Here is a 17,030-nt window from a genome sequence, read left to right as displayed (position 1 = left end):
TAGAATGTTTGTTGTGACTTCCTTTAGGTTTTGGATTTTTTTTTTATGAGTGTTAAACCACCTTTTTTTTCCTTTTTTTTTTTTTTTTTTTAAGGATTTACTTTACCTATCTGTTTTTTTAAAAAGCAAAGGACTATATTATGGAAAAGAGGGTAAATTTGAGAAGTTCCATAAAAGATGGTAACGTTTTCACTCAGTGTGTGCTGAAATGCTAAATTAAACTAGGTTATAAAAAAGAACACATACTATGGTGAAGAAAAAGGCAATTATGTCCAGATGTGAAAACTAAGCTTAGGTTGAAAATTTTTCTCATTCTTTTGATGAAAATAAGCACCCCACATATTTAATTTAAATAGGTGGATTTTGAAAAATCACTCTATTCCCTAGAAATTATTGACTGTTGGAAAAAATATGTACATTCTAAGATTGCTTAAGTATTATACTGACCCAATTTGTAGAGTCTCCTGCTTTTTCTAATTTTAAGTCAAGGAAACATTATTTACTAGTCCTCTTATACATTGTAGGGTACTAAAATCATACCCTGAATATTTTTAATTGAAAAAAGTAATATAATCTTTAATGTAGAAATGAGAATTTTAACATAATATATTAATTAAAGATTGCCGATGATGTTGATAAAATGCATTGCATCAGGAAGAAAAGGAAATGGACTTGAGCATAACTTCTCACCCTGGAATTAATTGGTTGAGGGAAGAAGAGAGAAATAATTAGAATTCTGGGCTTTTTGATATTAAATGTTAAGTGAATATGCCAGAAGACCTACCTTCAACTTGTAGCAAGACTAGCACTTGATGGTAACTTCTGTGACTTCTGTGTTTGTATAAGAATAACACCTGTTAGTTTTGGGGAACCATTTAGATCCCTTCAGGAATCCCATAAAGTATGAATTATGCTTTGGAAGAGAGCTACGAATGAGACAGTCATTATGTGAACAGACTAGACATAACTACTTAAATGTATTTTTCAAGGACAGAGATTTTGAGAATTTTGAATGGCAAAGATGATTATTTTCTGCTTGAGCAAAGATGTGTTTAATTTGCATTTTTTTAGTTCTAGGCAAATTGTCTTCTTACCCTTAACCGGTCCTAAAGGGTAGTAATAGTAGTAATAATGAATTGTCATTGTTTTAATTTAAGGACTGCAGGAATGGGCAGGGCTATCATTTGTAAGTAGGCCTTCCATCTTATTAGCTGTGGGAGACAATATAGAACTACTTGTTAAAGCATTGCTTATTAAGTAGTAGTCAATAGTTCAGATGTAGTATTTCTGACATAATGTGCTCAAATTATTTGCTAAAAACTGAAGGAACTTTTAATGACACCTAAAACGACTGCTTTAAGGTTTAAGCAGAGGAGACTTTGATTTGTGTAATGTGCACTAATAATAACAAACACTGATACAGTGCTTACTATGCGCCAAGAAAGCATATTGTAAAGGATTAAATTTTCACATCCTTATGAGGCAGGTTCATTTATTATCCTATTTTCATGTGAGAAAATATAAGCCCAAGAGGTTAAATAACTTGCCCAAGGTCACAGAGGTAGTAAAGTGATGCTTGGATTTTAACCTAGATCAATTGCTCCAGATTCAGTGTTTGCCTGTCTCACTATATTTCCTTTTGTATCAGACATCACTAAGGTGGTGGAGATGTCCAGGATTTGATTTTCAGTCTTTTTCCTGGTGTGTGGTTCCTAAGAGTTCAAACCTGAGCTCATGTCCATATTTATAGCACAGAATAGAGAAGCATATCAGTGGGTAGGGGAAAAACACTGAAATGATCTGCCACGACGAATTAGAAAGACACACACATATATCATTTACATATCCTGATTTGACAGTGAACATTTGGTCATGGGGCTTTAGGCAAAGTCGAGCCTAAAGCTCGTGTCTCCTGTCTCAGGTAGACATTTCCATGCACGCTTGGTGCCTCCCACTTAACCTAATAGTATGCCTTGTCCATTTTTCTTCCCTTTCTCCTTTTGTTTAGATTAAATTGCAGAACACAACAATTTCGAGGTATGAGGAACATTAAAAAAAAAGAAGGGGAAAATAGTATATCACATGTAGTCAGGATGTTTTGTGAAATGTCTTTTTTTAGTTATAAACTGGCATGCTATATAAACTATATTTTTTACTGTGGACAACAAAGTTGGAAGGCCATTGTTCTAGTTGCACTGGATGGGATTGGAAGTTTCCAGATAACAAGTAGGCTTTTTCTGAAGTTTATAGAGGCATTGTCTTTTTTGGGCTGTAAAGTGTTTGTTTTTATTTCTAACCTGGATGAAAAATGTGTTTTTGTTTAATGATCCTACGGAGGAAAAAAACGATCAGTTGTTTATGTAGCTGAGTAAGTGGATTTTTGAGAGTGGTGTTCCATTTAGCTCCATGAGGACAGAGACCATCCATGTCTGTATCCGTAGGGCCTGGTTCTTAGTAGAGTCTCAATAAATATTTTTTTGTAGTGTTTCCTCTAGGAAGGTAAGAGATACCACTTATGCCTGAGTTTGTGTCTGTGGGATCCGTAGAGGGCTTGCCTCAGATCTCCTTTACAGGGAGGGCCCCATCCTATCCTATCCTATCGGGAGGATGCGGTTCAACCTCGGGTGGCTGAGAAGACTTTAGTTCTCTCTGGGACCCCAGTTAGGCCGTGTATCTTGATTCTCAGCCATGTTTTTAGATTGACGTAATGGAAAAGGCAGTAAAGTAGAAATTCTGGGTCTTAGTTCTAGTTGTGGAAGGAGGCACTCAGTAAATTTTGACAAACAGCTACCTTTTATTGAGCACTAGGAACAGTAAATGATTTATTTACATGTATTCTTAACTTTTTTGATCCTCACTGTGAGGTTGTTTACTATTATGATTTTCATTGTACAGATGAGAAAACTAAGGTTCAGGTGATTTCATTGTTAGCTTTCAGTAATAATTACTTTGTGTGGGACTGAGGATAAAAGCCTTGCCCTTATGGAGCTTCTAGTCTAATGCAGAAGACCAGCAATAAACAAGTAAATAAAAAATATGTAGTTTTAGGTAGAGATAAATGCTGTGAATAAAGATAATCCTTGAAGAAAAACGATGGAAGAGTGGGGACCCACGTTGTCATTTTAGAATAATCAAAACACACTTCAGTGACAAGGGTGAATTTGAACAGAGACCTGAATGGAGTGAGGGAATTAGCCTTGTGGATATTCTGGAGGAATAGGCAGAAAGATAGCAACAAGGGCCCTGATTCAGTAAAGAGCTTGGCTTGTTCAGGCACCATTAAGAGGGCTAATGTAGCTTTAGCTGAATGAGCAGAAGGAGAGTGGTGTAGTTGATGGAGTGAGAGGGCATAGAGCCAGATCAGTTGAGGCCTTGAATGTAGACCATTATGATGGAGTTTGGATCGTGTTCTGATGTCTTCTATCTTCTACATACACACAAGGTCATCTACTAGGCGGAAACCTCCGAGGTCCCTTTCTGCTTTAAAAGCATATGATTTTAGAGTTGTGATGTCATTTCATGCCATTCAAATCAGTACCATGTTTTAGCAGACCTGATTTGCATCTCTAGATACTCCAGGGGCAGCCATTTACCCCTGTTGATATTTTTCAAGAGGGCAGCCAACTACAGTTTGCTGTCTCATTTCCCTTACCCAAGCTGTCAAAGCTGTGGTGGGCATGGACTGTGTTTGCCAATATGTGGTATGTGTTTAAAGAATGTTAATTCCTACAAAGAGTCATTTTGTGTTTCCAGCCACAACTGATAATTTCCATCCTGTAACTTTCTGATTTGCTCAAATACTACTTGTGCTCCCCTATAAAGTGTGTGACAATTTGGGGTAGTAATAAAGTATTTGACAACTGTATGAGTTGTAGGAACATGTCCCTTTTTATTTTTAGAGGCATAATTATAACCAAAGAAATTTAATTTCTTCTTTAGCAAACACTGACATTTCTATTTAAGAATGACTAAAAAGGAAATATGAAAATTAACCATGTATCATGAATACACTGAGAATTCTTTCTGTAATAGCTTGAAAGTGATCTATGGCCAAAATTAAAACCATATGAGCATATCGTAAATCTGAACTATTACTGTGTTTGCTTCTAATTCTGTTTGGAATAAGGCTTCAAATGCTTTACAGAATGATGTGAGTTACAAATAAATAGAAAACGAGTTATCCTGTGTTCTATTTACTTTATTTGTACATATCCATTTCAAGAAAAAAATGACCTTAAAAATACAATTTTGTTTCAGAAATGGATTCTTATCTGCACAACCATTGAACAAGAACAAAAAAAATGTCATGCAAACGGAAACTTGTCTTTTGTAGTGACTGAATGGAGGCAGATGCAGTTATTCCAGTAGAATATATAAGAAGCTCTGATTTTGGCAACTGATAGCACAAAAGAACCCAAACTTCACTAGTTTGATGCGAGGAAACACAATTTTATCTTTGCTTATGATAAGGTTTGCCAACCCCTGGAAAAGGTCCATTTGAAACAAATATAGCATTGGGATTTGTTATAAACATTGTGTGCTGACATGCCCCTCCTACCCACATCAGTTTTGCTACTGTTAGTGTATTTTTTCACTGCAACAATATTAAGTAAATAGGTGATCATTTAAAATCAAAACTATAAGTTGACATTAATCCAGTGAATGCAATTATAAATCCCCTCATGCTTTAAAATTATATTTGGTCATTGATATCAATGCATAATTGCCAAAATGTACCAGTAAGTAGGTACAGAAGAGACTAGGTTAGATAATTTTCTTCAATTTTTTCTCTCAGTATTCCAAGTAGCCAGTTTCATAAACATGAATAGATGTTGTTTGTGACTCTTGGGTTTTGCTGTCTTGGAAAAGCAATACAGTATACAATTTTACTTTTTTTCTTATCAAAATTTTCCAGTTTAATCAGATTCTTATCAATAATTGGCATTGTCAGCATAATCTCTCTGGCTCTGAGCTACTAGTGGATAAGCCTTGAGTCACCAGCTGAAGATGTCCAGGCTTGTCCCCCCGCCTCCCATGTTACTGGCCTTCATCAGGCAACAGCATATGAATCTTGGGTAGAGGAAGGAAGATGTGATAGAGAGATGCTAACTCCCTATTTGATGAAAGTAGACCAAATGATCCAGAGGGCACAACTGACACAGATTGGCACTGCACTGCTGTCCACATACTAACTTAGCTCTGAGGTGCAACCTATATGATGTAAAAGTGTGCGTGCTGTTGAGTACAGACGGCTGTCTGAATTATGATGAAGAAGGTGGTTGGATAATACCAAATACACCATGCATGATTTCCAGATGCCTCTCTCAGACAGGTCAAGCTGGGAAGCAAACAACAATGTCAGAATTTGAAGGGGACACAAAAAGTTTAACTTGAAACAGATTGTGTTAAGGTGTGAACTTTATAGTATTTTTCTCTGTCTCCACCCTCAACGACATGCATTTCGCCTTCAGAAAATAGCATCAATAGCTGTGCAGAGTTGAAGAAAAACTTCCTCTGGTGTTCCCTCTGCATTTATCTGTATCGAAAAGGAAAAGAAGAGAAAGTCTTAAATGTTTGTAAATAAGACCATTTTTAATAATAAAAAGTTAACCTGTTTACAGTTTTGCTGTGCGAAATTTTAAAACACAAGATTCCAAAAACAAAAGTAAAGAGTTGTTCAAAAACTGGGTTCCTAAATTAAAACGAGATACCACTACACACCTATGAGAATGGACAAAATCCAAAACACTGACAACACCAAAAGCTGGTGAGGATGCGGAGCAACAGGAATGCCCATTCTTTCCTGATAAGGAATGCAAAATGGTACAGTCACTTTGGAAGGCAGTTTGGCATTTTCTTACAAAATTAAACATATTGTCAGCAATTGCACTCCTTGGTATTGATCCAAAAGAGAGTTGAAAATGTCCATAGGAGCTTCATTCATAATTGCCCAAACTTGGAAACAACTAAGATGTCTTTCATTAGGTGGATAAACATCTGGACAGCGGAATATTATTTAGTACTCAAATGAGCTGTCAAGTCATGAAAAGATAGGAAACTAAATGCTTATCACTAAATGAAAGAAGCCAATTGGAAAAGGCTACATACTATGACATTCTGGAAAAGGCAAAAACTATAGAGACAATAAAAAATTGGGTTATGGGGAAAGGAACAAATAAGGTGGAACACAGGATTTTTATGATAGTGAAACTATGATACTGTAGTGGTGGATATTTATCATACGTTTGTCAAGACCCCTAGCAACTGGGCGATAATGTGTTGATGTTGGTTTCAACAATTATAACAAATACGCTACTATTGTGTGGGATGTGATGGGGAAGTTGTGTGTGTTTGGGCATAGGGGTATATGAGAACTCTGCTCAATTTTGCTGTGAACCCAAAACTGCTCTAAAAAAGTCTTTACAACAAAAACTAGGTGCCCTATTGAGGTAAAGTATTGCTATGGGTCATGGAAAGACTTTGGAATTAGTTAAAATGAGACTTTTGAGTGTTCTGGAGCATTTGGAGCAAGGCAGGAATAGGCGAGAGTTTGGGGAATGAAGGGGCGGGTGATGGAGAAGAAGGCAAAAGCTGGGACCTCATTTTGCAGGTGTGTAAGGGCAGAGTCTTCTGGGAGATTGCAAGGAGCCAGAATCGGAGGAAGTAGGGCGAGAGCTGATTTCCTGGGCATGAAGACACTACTACCCCTTCCTCTCTTAAAATTTTCTGACATTGTGCTGACCGGCCGGTGAGATGTGTCTCACCACATGTGTAACATCCACAGAAAGTAGAGGCCTGGTGATCTACATCTCCAGAAGCTCTCATTTGGTATGTTTGGGCTGGTGAGCCTTCGTATTTATCAAATTCTCCAGATGATTTTGATGTGGATCATCTTGGACCATACTTTGAGAAACACAATGCTTTTTTCAACTCTCATCTACTTTCTTGAGCAAATGAGTTTCGATTTCACAACACTAGGAACTTTACTGATTCCAGAGCTAAAATGAATTCTCAGACAAAACAAAACACATTTAAACATTTCAGAAAATAGATACGATGTTTATAAAAGCACTGTTTGTAATAGTCCCAAACTAGAAAAATCACAAAAGTCCATTGGCAGTAGATGAATCAACTGTAGCACAGACATATAAGGGAATACCGTGGTAATGGAAAAAACCACTACAGCTACATTCAACAACATGGATTAAATACACAAAACTGAGGGAAAGAAGCAAGTCAAAAGAGTAGGCACACTGCACGATCCAATTTATATAAAGTTGAAAAATAAGCAAAGTTATATTGGTTAGGGATCCATACATAGATGGTAAAATAAAGAGAAATAAGGAAGTAATTATAAAAAGATAGTGGTTACTACTTAGGGAGAAGAAGGAAGATGTGAGCAGGAGAGACATGAGGGAGCTTCTGGGATTCTTCAAGATTTCTTATGTGGTGATTATGGTGTTCGTTTTAAATTCAAACTACATATTTTATGCTTTCCTGTATGTATATCTCAGAATAAGGAAAAATGAAAACATTGTTTTCCCTACCCTCCGCACCTCCCCCAACTCAATGCGAGATACTGGATCATCATAGCAGAATCAAAGACTGCCATCTTCAACTTGTTTGTCTCCCTGGCTTCTAGTCTCTTTATTGGAGGGGCAGAGACTTTGCCTCTGTCCTGTTTATGTCCCTCAGTGCCTTGCCCATGGCTGTATCTCAACTTTACTTTTCCTTTCAACCAGCAAACATTTCCTAGGTGGAACAATGTATTATGTTCTGGAGATACCAAGGTGAATAAGACTGAATAGTCCTGCCTTCCTGGATCTCAGAGCTCAAGGTCAGAGACAATTATGAGGTAAGGTAGGAGCTATCAATAAAGGAATACCTTACACAATCACTGTCATGGAAGCTTCTGAGGAAAGTAATTGTCATTTAAAATAATAAACTTTACCACTACCCATGAGCATATAGTACTTTTTACTTTTTTTTTTTTTATTTTAATCTTTTAAAAAAAATTACTTCCACTCTTAACTTCATTGCTTCCTTTTCTTGCTAGCTACATTCCTTCTCTCCCTCCTCACTCCCTCACTCCATACTGGACACCCTCCCTTTCTAGCTCCTACTCTCACTCTTCCCTCCCCTCCATGCTTCCCCACCCCCATAAGTACTTTATAGACAATTGGGTAATTCTAACAATGGTCTTAGGAGACAGATGTTATCCCCATTTCTCAGGGGATAAAACCAAGGCTATGGAAGATAAATTTCCTAAGGTCACACAGTTAAGTAAGTAGCAGAGACCTGGTTTAAACTCATATCTCTGATTCCAAAGTCTGCATTTGTGGGCTATATTATACTATATCCCACAGTTCAAAATGGCTGGATGGTTGAATTTGGTGGGAGTAGCGAGGAGTGGAGTTGGAATGGTAAGGAGAGGTTGACTACAATGAGATTTGTATACTCTTACATGAGATTACTGAGGAGTCACATAAGGGTTTTTAAGAAATGAGTTGATATAATCAAACAAGTACATTAAAATTTTTAAGACTTAATTGAAAAGAATTGCAAAACATACATAAGGCAAAGAGCACTGTATTAGGAGTGATGATACCTGGTACTGTCCCCAGGGAGCTTCAGGACTTGAACTAGCCACTCATCCTCTTGGGGCCTCAGTCGTCGCCAGTACTACTGGCTCTTTTATGGTAAAGTAAGTTCTCTGTCCTAGTATCCAATGCTTTGTTCTTGGCACAAACATTTCCCAGAGTCCACTCCAGATCTTCCCCAGAAGAGGAAGCTAATTGAACTAGAGATTGACCTAGTCAATTTCTATTTCATTTGCATGTAAGTATTCTCATTATAATTACCTAATGGAGGGCTGCTTGAAGTGAGACTTTCAAACGGGTTATACCCTCTGCTTCATTTGGACAAACCCCAACTGTGTCCTGGGACCTCTCTAGTTTAAACAAGGTGATTGACATTTTGCAGTCTTCCTCTTTATCTGTTGTCCACGTTGTCTTGCTGAACTCTACTAGTTCCTTGCATTTAACTCACTTAACAAACCCTTTCTTAACTAGCCCTGAAACAGGTCCCTCCTCCAACCTATTCTTCTCTAACCAACACTCCTCAACATTACATGCTTTTCTTCCTTCCAAAAGAAACCCATGTCTGTATGTCCCATTTTTATCTCCTATCATGTCTTTGTTAACACTGATAAATTATTCATACAAAAACATTTAAAAACAACAGCGATTATGTCCTCTCTATTTTTCTTAATTGTTTGTAATCGATAACCTGGTTGTTGAATGTAATCCAGTGTTGGATTCACATAATTTGGTTTGACCATTATCCAGAATTTATTTTTGATGCTGATTAAAACACATTAGTTCATTACAACTTTTCAGTCCATTGTATTACTTTCCCCCTTTTATCATCACAATGAACTAATGGCTCTTTGAACAAAAACAACTTGTAATCCACTTTGATGTTCAACTTTTCACTTCTTGGCCAGATATAACCCACCATTATCCCGTATCTACCTGCCCAGCTAAGTGGGAGACTCTGCGAGGACAAGGTCACAAGCGGCACTGCACCCTCAGTGTCTGGCTCTAGACAGGTAGGCGAATAAAAATCAAATGAAAGAATGCATCCTTATTTCCACATTTCCTCTTCCCTCTCCTCACAGAATCGAGCTGTTGTGGAGCAGAAATGCATTTCCTGGAGCCCATTTTCTGACCCACAATCTGGACTTTATGGAAAGATATGAGATTCTCTCCTATAAAAACTGAGCAATTTAGTAGGTTTCAGAAACAAGGGCTAAGGAGCATAAACACCTGAGCATAAGCGCCTGAAGGGTGAAACTTGGTTTTCTCACAGCTGGAAGGTGAAAGGCTTTAGCTGGACCCTTTCCCGCTTTTATTTCCATCTAAAACCAAACTCTTCACTTTGTTTTGTGGCTTAAATACAGGGATTTATTTAATTAATTAAAAGAAAGCTTCTCGTTGCCACTCAGCTAGGGTTACTGTGGTGTATGCCTCTGTGGATGTGAAGAGATTTTAAGACAAAATCCCATAATCTGGCTTTCTAGATGACAAAAGCAGCCTTTGATTTGAGTGAGTGGGAGATCTATGAGGCTATCTGCCAACGCTTGTTAGGCCCAAGAAGCAAAGGTCTGAGAATAAAAATTTAGAGGCAGTGAGGCAACTTAAAAAATATGTATGTATAATGTGTGTATATATATGTATATGTGTGCATACATGTGTATATGTGTGTGTGTGTGTGTGTGTGTGTGTGTCTGTAGTGACAGTGTTGTGTATGTGCTGGGAAAGGTGAGGATTGGATTTTTATGAAGCAAAAGAGAGCCTAGCTGAACTGGGTGAGGCCAAACAAAGCCTTCTGTCTGCTCTCCAATTTCTCCCTCAGTTCTTCGCAGGTTACCTGGACATTTCCTCAAAGTGAATTCTCCCTGCTCATTCTGTTCTCACAAGAATATTTTAGAACAGTAAGTGGCTTTTGTATTTTTCTATGTAACTGTAGCTCAAAGGAAATGGAAAAAACCAGTTTAGGAAGCACTTTCTAAGTTACAGGAACTATTCCCATTGCTTGCAAATTTAGCTAATTTACACCAGCTAACAAGGTGTTAGTGTTTAACATCCTTAGTGAACAGATAAGAATGCTGTGTAATTAGCATATTGATTGTTTTGTGTGAAAGGGACTTCCTCAGCAATTGTGCAAACTTGAAAATAAAGTGTCTTCCAACATATAGTAAGTTTTTGCTCCATAATCAATGTTTATAATATTAATTTACAGCAACTGTCTTCTCCCATGGTTAGGAAAAATACGTTTCACGATGTCTTTTTCCCAAAAGATCTCCAGGTCTGAATCAACAAAGTCAGAATGTATGAGGTTTTAATTATTTAATTAAAAACTAGGCAAGTGGATTTGCTTCTGACTTTCAGAAATTACCCTTTTTGGTCTGAAACTGGATTAAAAAAATCATGCAGTAAGTAATGTCTGGATCAGTATACAAAAAATATTTTTTTTAGCAAAAAGCTAAAAGCTAATGACCAGGAAATATGATTCAATTTTCGAGTTTTCACCTGACTTCTCAAAGGAGAGCAGGCAGTGATAATATTTGCCATCAGTCAGTGAAACAGATTGCTAAATTAAGAAAGTAGTCCTACCACTTTGGGAATTGCACATTTTATCTACTCTTCCTCTGTAGTTCTGTGAATTTGAAACCATAAAACAGTTGGTTGTCCAGACTTATTTTTCCTGAATTTTCCCTCACTGTTCAAAACATTGCTTGAGTTGTAGTTTTGTTTTTCATATATTGGCGCCATGGGGCTTCTGGGACAAACCCAAGCTGTCCCAGAGTGCTTTATGATTCTTGTGTGTGGCACCTTCTTCCTCTTCTAATCTTGTCCTCCGTTAAACCAGACGGAGCCGCACGCCGCAGGGATCCCTCACCGCTAGCGGAAAGCTGCGGTGGCTCAGCCAAGGCAAAGCCCTTAATGGGCAGCACCTGTGCACCATCTGGGGACAATCATTAGTTGCATTTTTCAAAAGTTAGGGTTATGTAAAGACTGCTCATAGGGAGTCATCATTTCACATATCCGGTCAGGCCACGTATTTCTGCTCATTCTCAAGGCTGTAGAAATAAAGACTATACATGCCTTTACTCCAGAGAGCTTTAAGGGCAAGCTTTAGCAATAACTGGAGGATGGCTGATAATCTGCACATTTATGGCTTCTCTGCAGTTTGTCCCTTTAAACTGTTACGTGGTCCTATCTTTCCTTCTTTCTCCTCTTCCTTCCAGTTCTGTCTGAGATTTAAATCTGACTAACAGATTTTTTCGCAGACATGAAAAATCTATCCTTCTCAAACTGACCTTCCTAAAACATATCTGATCAGTCATTTTCCTGTTTAAAATGGTTCCTTCCGTAACCTGCAGTATTTAGTAAAAACTTTCTAGGGTAGCCTAGAAATATAAAAGCCACAGGTGGCTTCTGAACACTTGAAAGGTGGCTAGTACAACTGAGAAAACAGAATTTTTAATATTATATAATTAAAATTAGTCTAACTTTTAAAACTGGTATTTGACTTGGTTACTAGAAAATTAAAATATATGTTGAAACAACTTGGGTATGTGAAATCTACCTTTCAACCATACATTCTATGAAATACAAATACAATTCTAGAATTTCTGATGAAAATTTAGCATATTAATTGAGATACACTTAATTAAGTATCAAAGACATATTTAAAACAAATGTAAAAATATCAATTTTGATTATACCTACCTACCTTCCCAGGCCCTAGAGCTCTGTGCTCCAAAAGACCCGAAACATTCTATGAATCCCGTTACAGTTATCTACCACCTTGCCGTGGGTGCAGAGTTTCATGGGTCTCTTTTCCTCTTTGAATGATCAGCATTATGAACATTAAATGGCTTGGACATTAAAGACGCCCCATAAATGTCTGAATATGCCAAGGCCCTTAGGTGGAACAGCACCAGTTCTCTGCTGGTAGAATCCAAGGCAGTGGCTCTTCGGGAGGTTCTGAGTTAAAGTGACACTCAGTGAAGGGGATGTCCTGAGATGGGTGGGTCACTGCCACATGTCGCTGTTGAGCACTTGAAACGTGGCTACTTCACAGCCTGCCATGTGATTAAAAAAAAAAAAAAAAAAAACCCCACAGAGGAAGAAAATACGAATGTGCGAGGAAGTGTCCAAAGGTCTGGAGTTCTCTTCTGCCTGCTGTTCTGGGAGGATACAAACAAGCCCTGCACACAACTCATTTCAACAGGACCACAGGGGTGCAAAGAATATTGCACCAAATCAAAAGCTCTTTGCGGGAATCTAGAGAAGGCCTGACGATCAGGAGGGAAGCGGATGGAAAGAAGACTATTTCAAGCGAAGTAATAAAATGGGTTTTGTAAATCTCTCAGAGACAGATGGAAGATTTATGGCTCATTTGTTAAGTGAGAGGACAGAGCCTTAGGGCTCCTGGAGGTCCCTTTCTCCCTCATGTACCTTCCTTTTTAGGCAGCGTGGAGGAAGGGCTGTCTCCAGATGCAGGGTATTTAGTGGTGCTCAGCCCCAAGCTGGTCCGGGTTGGATCCAGAGAGGCTTCAGACTCAGAACTGAGAGGTAAACTCGGCTGAGGAGGGGCACTGATAAGAAGGGCCAAACATTCAGGGACTAGGAATCCCAAAGCTGTTCTATATTCAAAGAACTCATCTCAGGGCCACGTGGAAAGGGAAATAGAAACGAATGGGTTAAAAAAAAAAAAAAGCCTCTGCTTAAAGTAGCTCAGCAGCATTTCCACTAGAAACAAAAGCATAAGTAAGGGTGTGTACTTACTGCGGAGTTATTACTGGTAGACAAATACAGCCCTACTGGGAACGAACTGGTTCAGTAAATTACAGAATATCCAAATTAAATACTACATAACTATTAAAAAGAAAACATTATTGTGATATGTACTGACTTTCAGACGTTCCAAAGAACTCTCTACCATCGGGGTGTGTGTGTATGTGCTTATACAGGGCAGCTAGATCCAGGTGACAGAGGAGAGAGAGAGCGGAACGGGGAAGGGGGAGGGGAGGGGATAGAAAGATACACAAATTGCTCACACTGGGTATTTGAGGAGAGTAAGGTTGGAAGGAGCATTCTTGGTTTTTTAAAAAATATATAGATACTTTTACTCTTCATTTATTATAGCGAGCATTTATTACTTTAGTAATTTGAAAAAATGTCCTTTAAAATAAATCTAATCCCAGGCACCAACATGAACATGACTATTTTAACGCAGCAAGGACCACTGAGTCAATCATCTGCTGATGCTTTCCTCTATTTAGCCTATTTGAGCTTCACAGAATCTGAAGCAAAATCCCTGCCCCCACCCCCACACCTCCCTTACCTTCTGGGGCATGGTGATCTGGTTAGTATCACTTAATATAGCCTCGCCCAAATTCCCACTAAAAATACTCATGGAGACCGAGGAAAAGATACATAGATACAAAAAGTCTGAAAGATCGTATTGTTACCTATTGCTAATGGAAGTAGATTCCATTATCTGCTCCTGACTTAGAAAATGACCAGAAAAGCAGGCATCCTTCTGCTACATGGCCATGACTTTCAAAGACACGAGCTGTTTTCCCTATGCCCCACCAGGACACCTTTTTCTATATCTAATTAAAGACTGTATTACCAAAAGAACAACTGAAGAGAGAGGGGACACATCCCAAACTACCAATCTTGGTGCAAGAAGGGCAAGGAGAAAGAGCCCTGGGAGAAAGCAAATGGGGGAGTGGTAGGGGTCCTTGCTTAGCAAGACTCAGCCCTGCAATTCCCCATTAGGGGAGGAGGAGCTGTGCGCTTCAGTGCGCCTTCCAATGTAAGATCTGTGAGTGAGCAGTTGTGAGTGCCATCAGTACCCAAGGGAACAGAAATGAGATTAATGATACTCTGTACATCCTGTGAGTCTGCAGAATGCTAATGTAAATAAAAATACTCATGAGAATTAAAATTAATGTTAGTAGCTAGAGAGTAGGAAGGAGGGTGTGAAAAATTGAATTGGTAATGAGAAAGTCAAATTTGCGATTTTTCCTAGAATGTAGATAGCAAAAAAGTGAAAATAACAGAACGAGTCATAGACATATAACCGTGCTCTCCAGTACAAAAGTCACTGCCACTTGTCGCTGTTGAGCACTCGAAACGTGGCTACTCTGAATTGAAATGTTCTGTCACTGTAAAACACACACCAGATTTCAGACTTCATAAAATTAGCATTACCCGTTTCTTTTTTAAAATGTGGCTACTAGAAAATTTTAAATGACGTGTGTGGCTCACCTTATATTTCTATTGGACAGAGGTGGTATGACAGAAGAGGGTCGGGGGGTGGGGTCTAAGAATTTTGGGTTTTTGAGGAATTCTGAGGCAAAACAAGGAACAGCGGTACATAAAAATACAAAGAATAATAACAGAAAACCTTCTTGGGTTAAAAACGATGTGTCTATGGCAGTGAAAAATTTGTGAAAGCAGACTTATATCTGGATGCAAATTTAAGATACATGGAATAATTTTTAAAAAAAAGACAACAAATATATATATATATGTATATATATATATATAGGTGCTGAAATCTGGGATCGAATAAAAAATTTTTTCTTTAAAGATATCGGTTGAAAAAATTTACTTGCAAATTTGTCTCTGCCTTTTCTCTACAACACTAATGCTAAATACCTGAAAACAGTGGAGCAATGTTTATTGATTTTACGTAAAAAAAAATATTATGACCTCAATTTTATATCCAATGAAAATGTCATTTGTGTATAAAGCCACTTACAACAACATTCTCGGATATTCACAGAGAAATTGAACTAAAAATTAGTTGGAGTTACTTTAGCCAACTGAAAGAAGAATCAAAATTAAGATTTCAAGTACAGAGAACTCAAGGTATGAAAGAAATGTTGGGGTTTCCTATACTTGTGTTAGACTCCCGAGTTAGGAATCTGGTCAATCAAGGGTTATGGGCTAGGTTTTGCTTCCAAGGGGAGAAACTGACCTTGTGGAGCCTCCTGCTTTTCACCCTGTCATGGCAACACCAGGAACTGCACTTTTCTTTCTTTATCCCTCACTTCTGAGGAAGTCTCCTGCCTGGTTAGACGACTACCCAGAACAATAACGGGTACTGTTGTATTTCAGTACTTACTAAAAAATGGCTAAACTATTTATGAAGTTGGGACACTGCAGGAGAAGAACTGTTAAACAAAAACTTATTTTCTTCTTTACAAAAGCAGAGTTGCCATTTTTTTGCATCTATCAAACACATGTTTAATGAGTCACTGGTCTCTCTTTTTATTCTTTTAATGATTAAGATTAATAAACAACGCAGGGACAGATATCGTCTGCTCTCAGGCACTCTTCATCTGTGCCCTGGGGTGTTTCTGGGCCGATGATACCACTATCAAAATGCATATGAAAAACAGAAAAAAGCGAATGTAAGATAATATATCAAAATGTTCATTCTTTAAGTGCAACAGTTCCAAATAATTTTTATCTTTGTATTCTTAAATTTTCTAGATTAAAGAGAGGTTTTAAATATCACTTTATGCTATTCTATATATGCCACTTAAGGTAGTTACTTCTGGGGTTTCTCCTGAATTTACAACAAGCTTTTCTCTTCTGGGAATTCCTTGTTCCCCAGCCAATTCCAAGAGAAGAGTCCTAGGTGACTATGTTTATATCAGTCAAGTCTCAATTCAAATGCTACCTCTTCTGAGACTTTCCAAACACCCATCTAAAATACCTACCCTCAACAACTGACTCCATTTTGTTTTGTACATAGAGCTTATCTTATTAGAATTTTTTTTTAATTTTCATGTCTACTGATTTTCTCTTTTTAGTGAAGGATTTTGTCTTACTTACCGCTGTGTCCCCAGGACCAAGAATACTATCTGACGTGTAGTATGCACTAAATAAAATATCCATCGAACAAATGAAAAAGCCCCACACGACCATCTGTCTGGTCATAGCTTAAAGAACCAGAGAGAAGACCCTGAGCAAAGCAAGACTAATCATAAAATTTCTCTCTGGAATTTGGAACTGTCATGGTAACAGGTGAACACAGCAGTTGCAGCATGGCCATATTCTGGCTTCAGGGCCAGAGGAAGAGAAAAATCTGGCTGAGAGAGAGGAGAAGACGCTTGTGAGAAGCAGAGAGGAGCCTTGTCCCACGGCCTGCTGCGTTTCAGCCTTGGGCTGCATAACCTTATCATTAAGTTTTGTGTTTCAGCTTAGGCTGGTTGGAGTTGGTGCCTGTTACCTACAACCAAGGAGTCCTAATTAATACACCCATGGTCACAATCATGTTTTGGAAATTCATAGCAAAAAAGATTTGGAGGAAATACTCCAGAATGATTGCCTCTGAGTGGAGGGACTATCTAGTTTTCTATACTGACTGGAAAATAATATGTATTTTTTTCCTCCAAGAATCAGAGTGATAGACCTAGAAGATTCCAGGAGATCGTG

At 38.1% G+C, this 17,030-nt stretch overlaps 1 protein-coding gene across 3 annotated transcripts in view; it reads right to left on the bottom strand.

Annotated features, from left to right (window-relative positions):
- Window positions 1–3,863: 3,863 nt before the first annotated feature.
- The window catches only part of AK5 (adenylate kinase 5), a 190,137-nt gene continuing 176,970 nt past the window's right edge, over window positions 3,864–17,030 (bottom strand). The window contains exon 14 of one of the 3 annotated variants that reach the window (XM_016151055.2): window positions 3,864–5,536. In XM_016151055.2, coding sequence (XP_016006541.2) covers window positions 5,468–5,536 — 69 coding nt within the window. In that variant the 3' untranslated portion in view covers window positions 3,864–5,467. Of the gene's footprint in view, window positions 5,537–15,850; window positions 15,964–17,030 lie in introns of those variants that run through there. The other 2 variants (XM_016151054.2, XM_036235367.1) reach the window with 2 other exon arrangements.

The sequence above is a fragment of the Rousettus aegyptiacus genome, unplaced genomic scaffold (genome assembly GCF_014176215.1).
Source record: "Rousettus aegyptiacus isolate mRouAeg1 unplaced genomic scaffold, mRouAeg1.p scaffold_m13_p_1, whole genome shotgun sequence".
Taxonomy (NCBI): domain Eukaryota; kingdom Metazoa; phylum Chordata; class Mammalia; order Chiroptera; family Pteropodidae; genus Rousettus; species Rousettus aegyptiacus.
The sequence above is the reverse complement of the archived record's forward strand: the minus strand, read 5'-3'. Positions and strand labels throughout refer to the sequence as shown.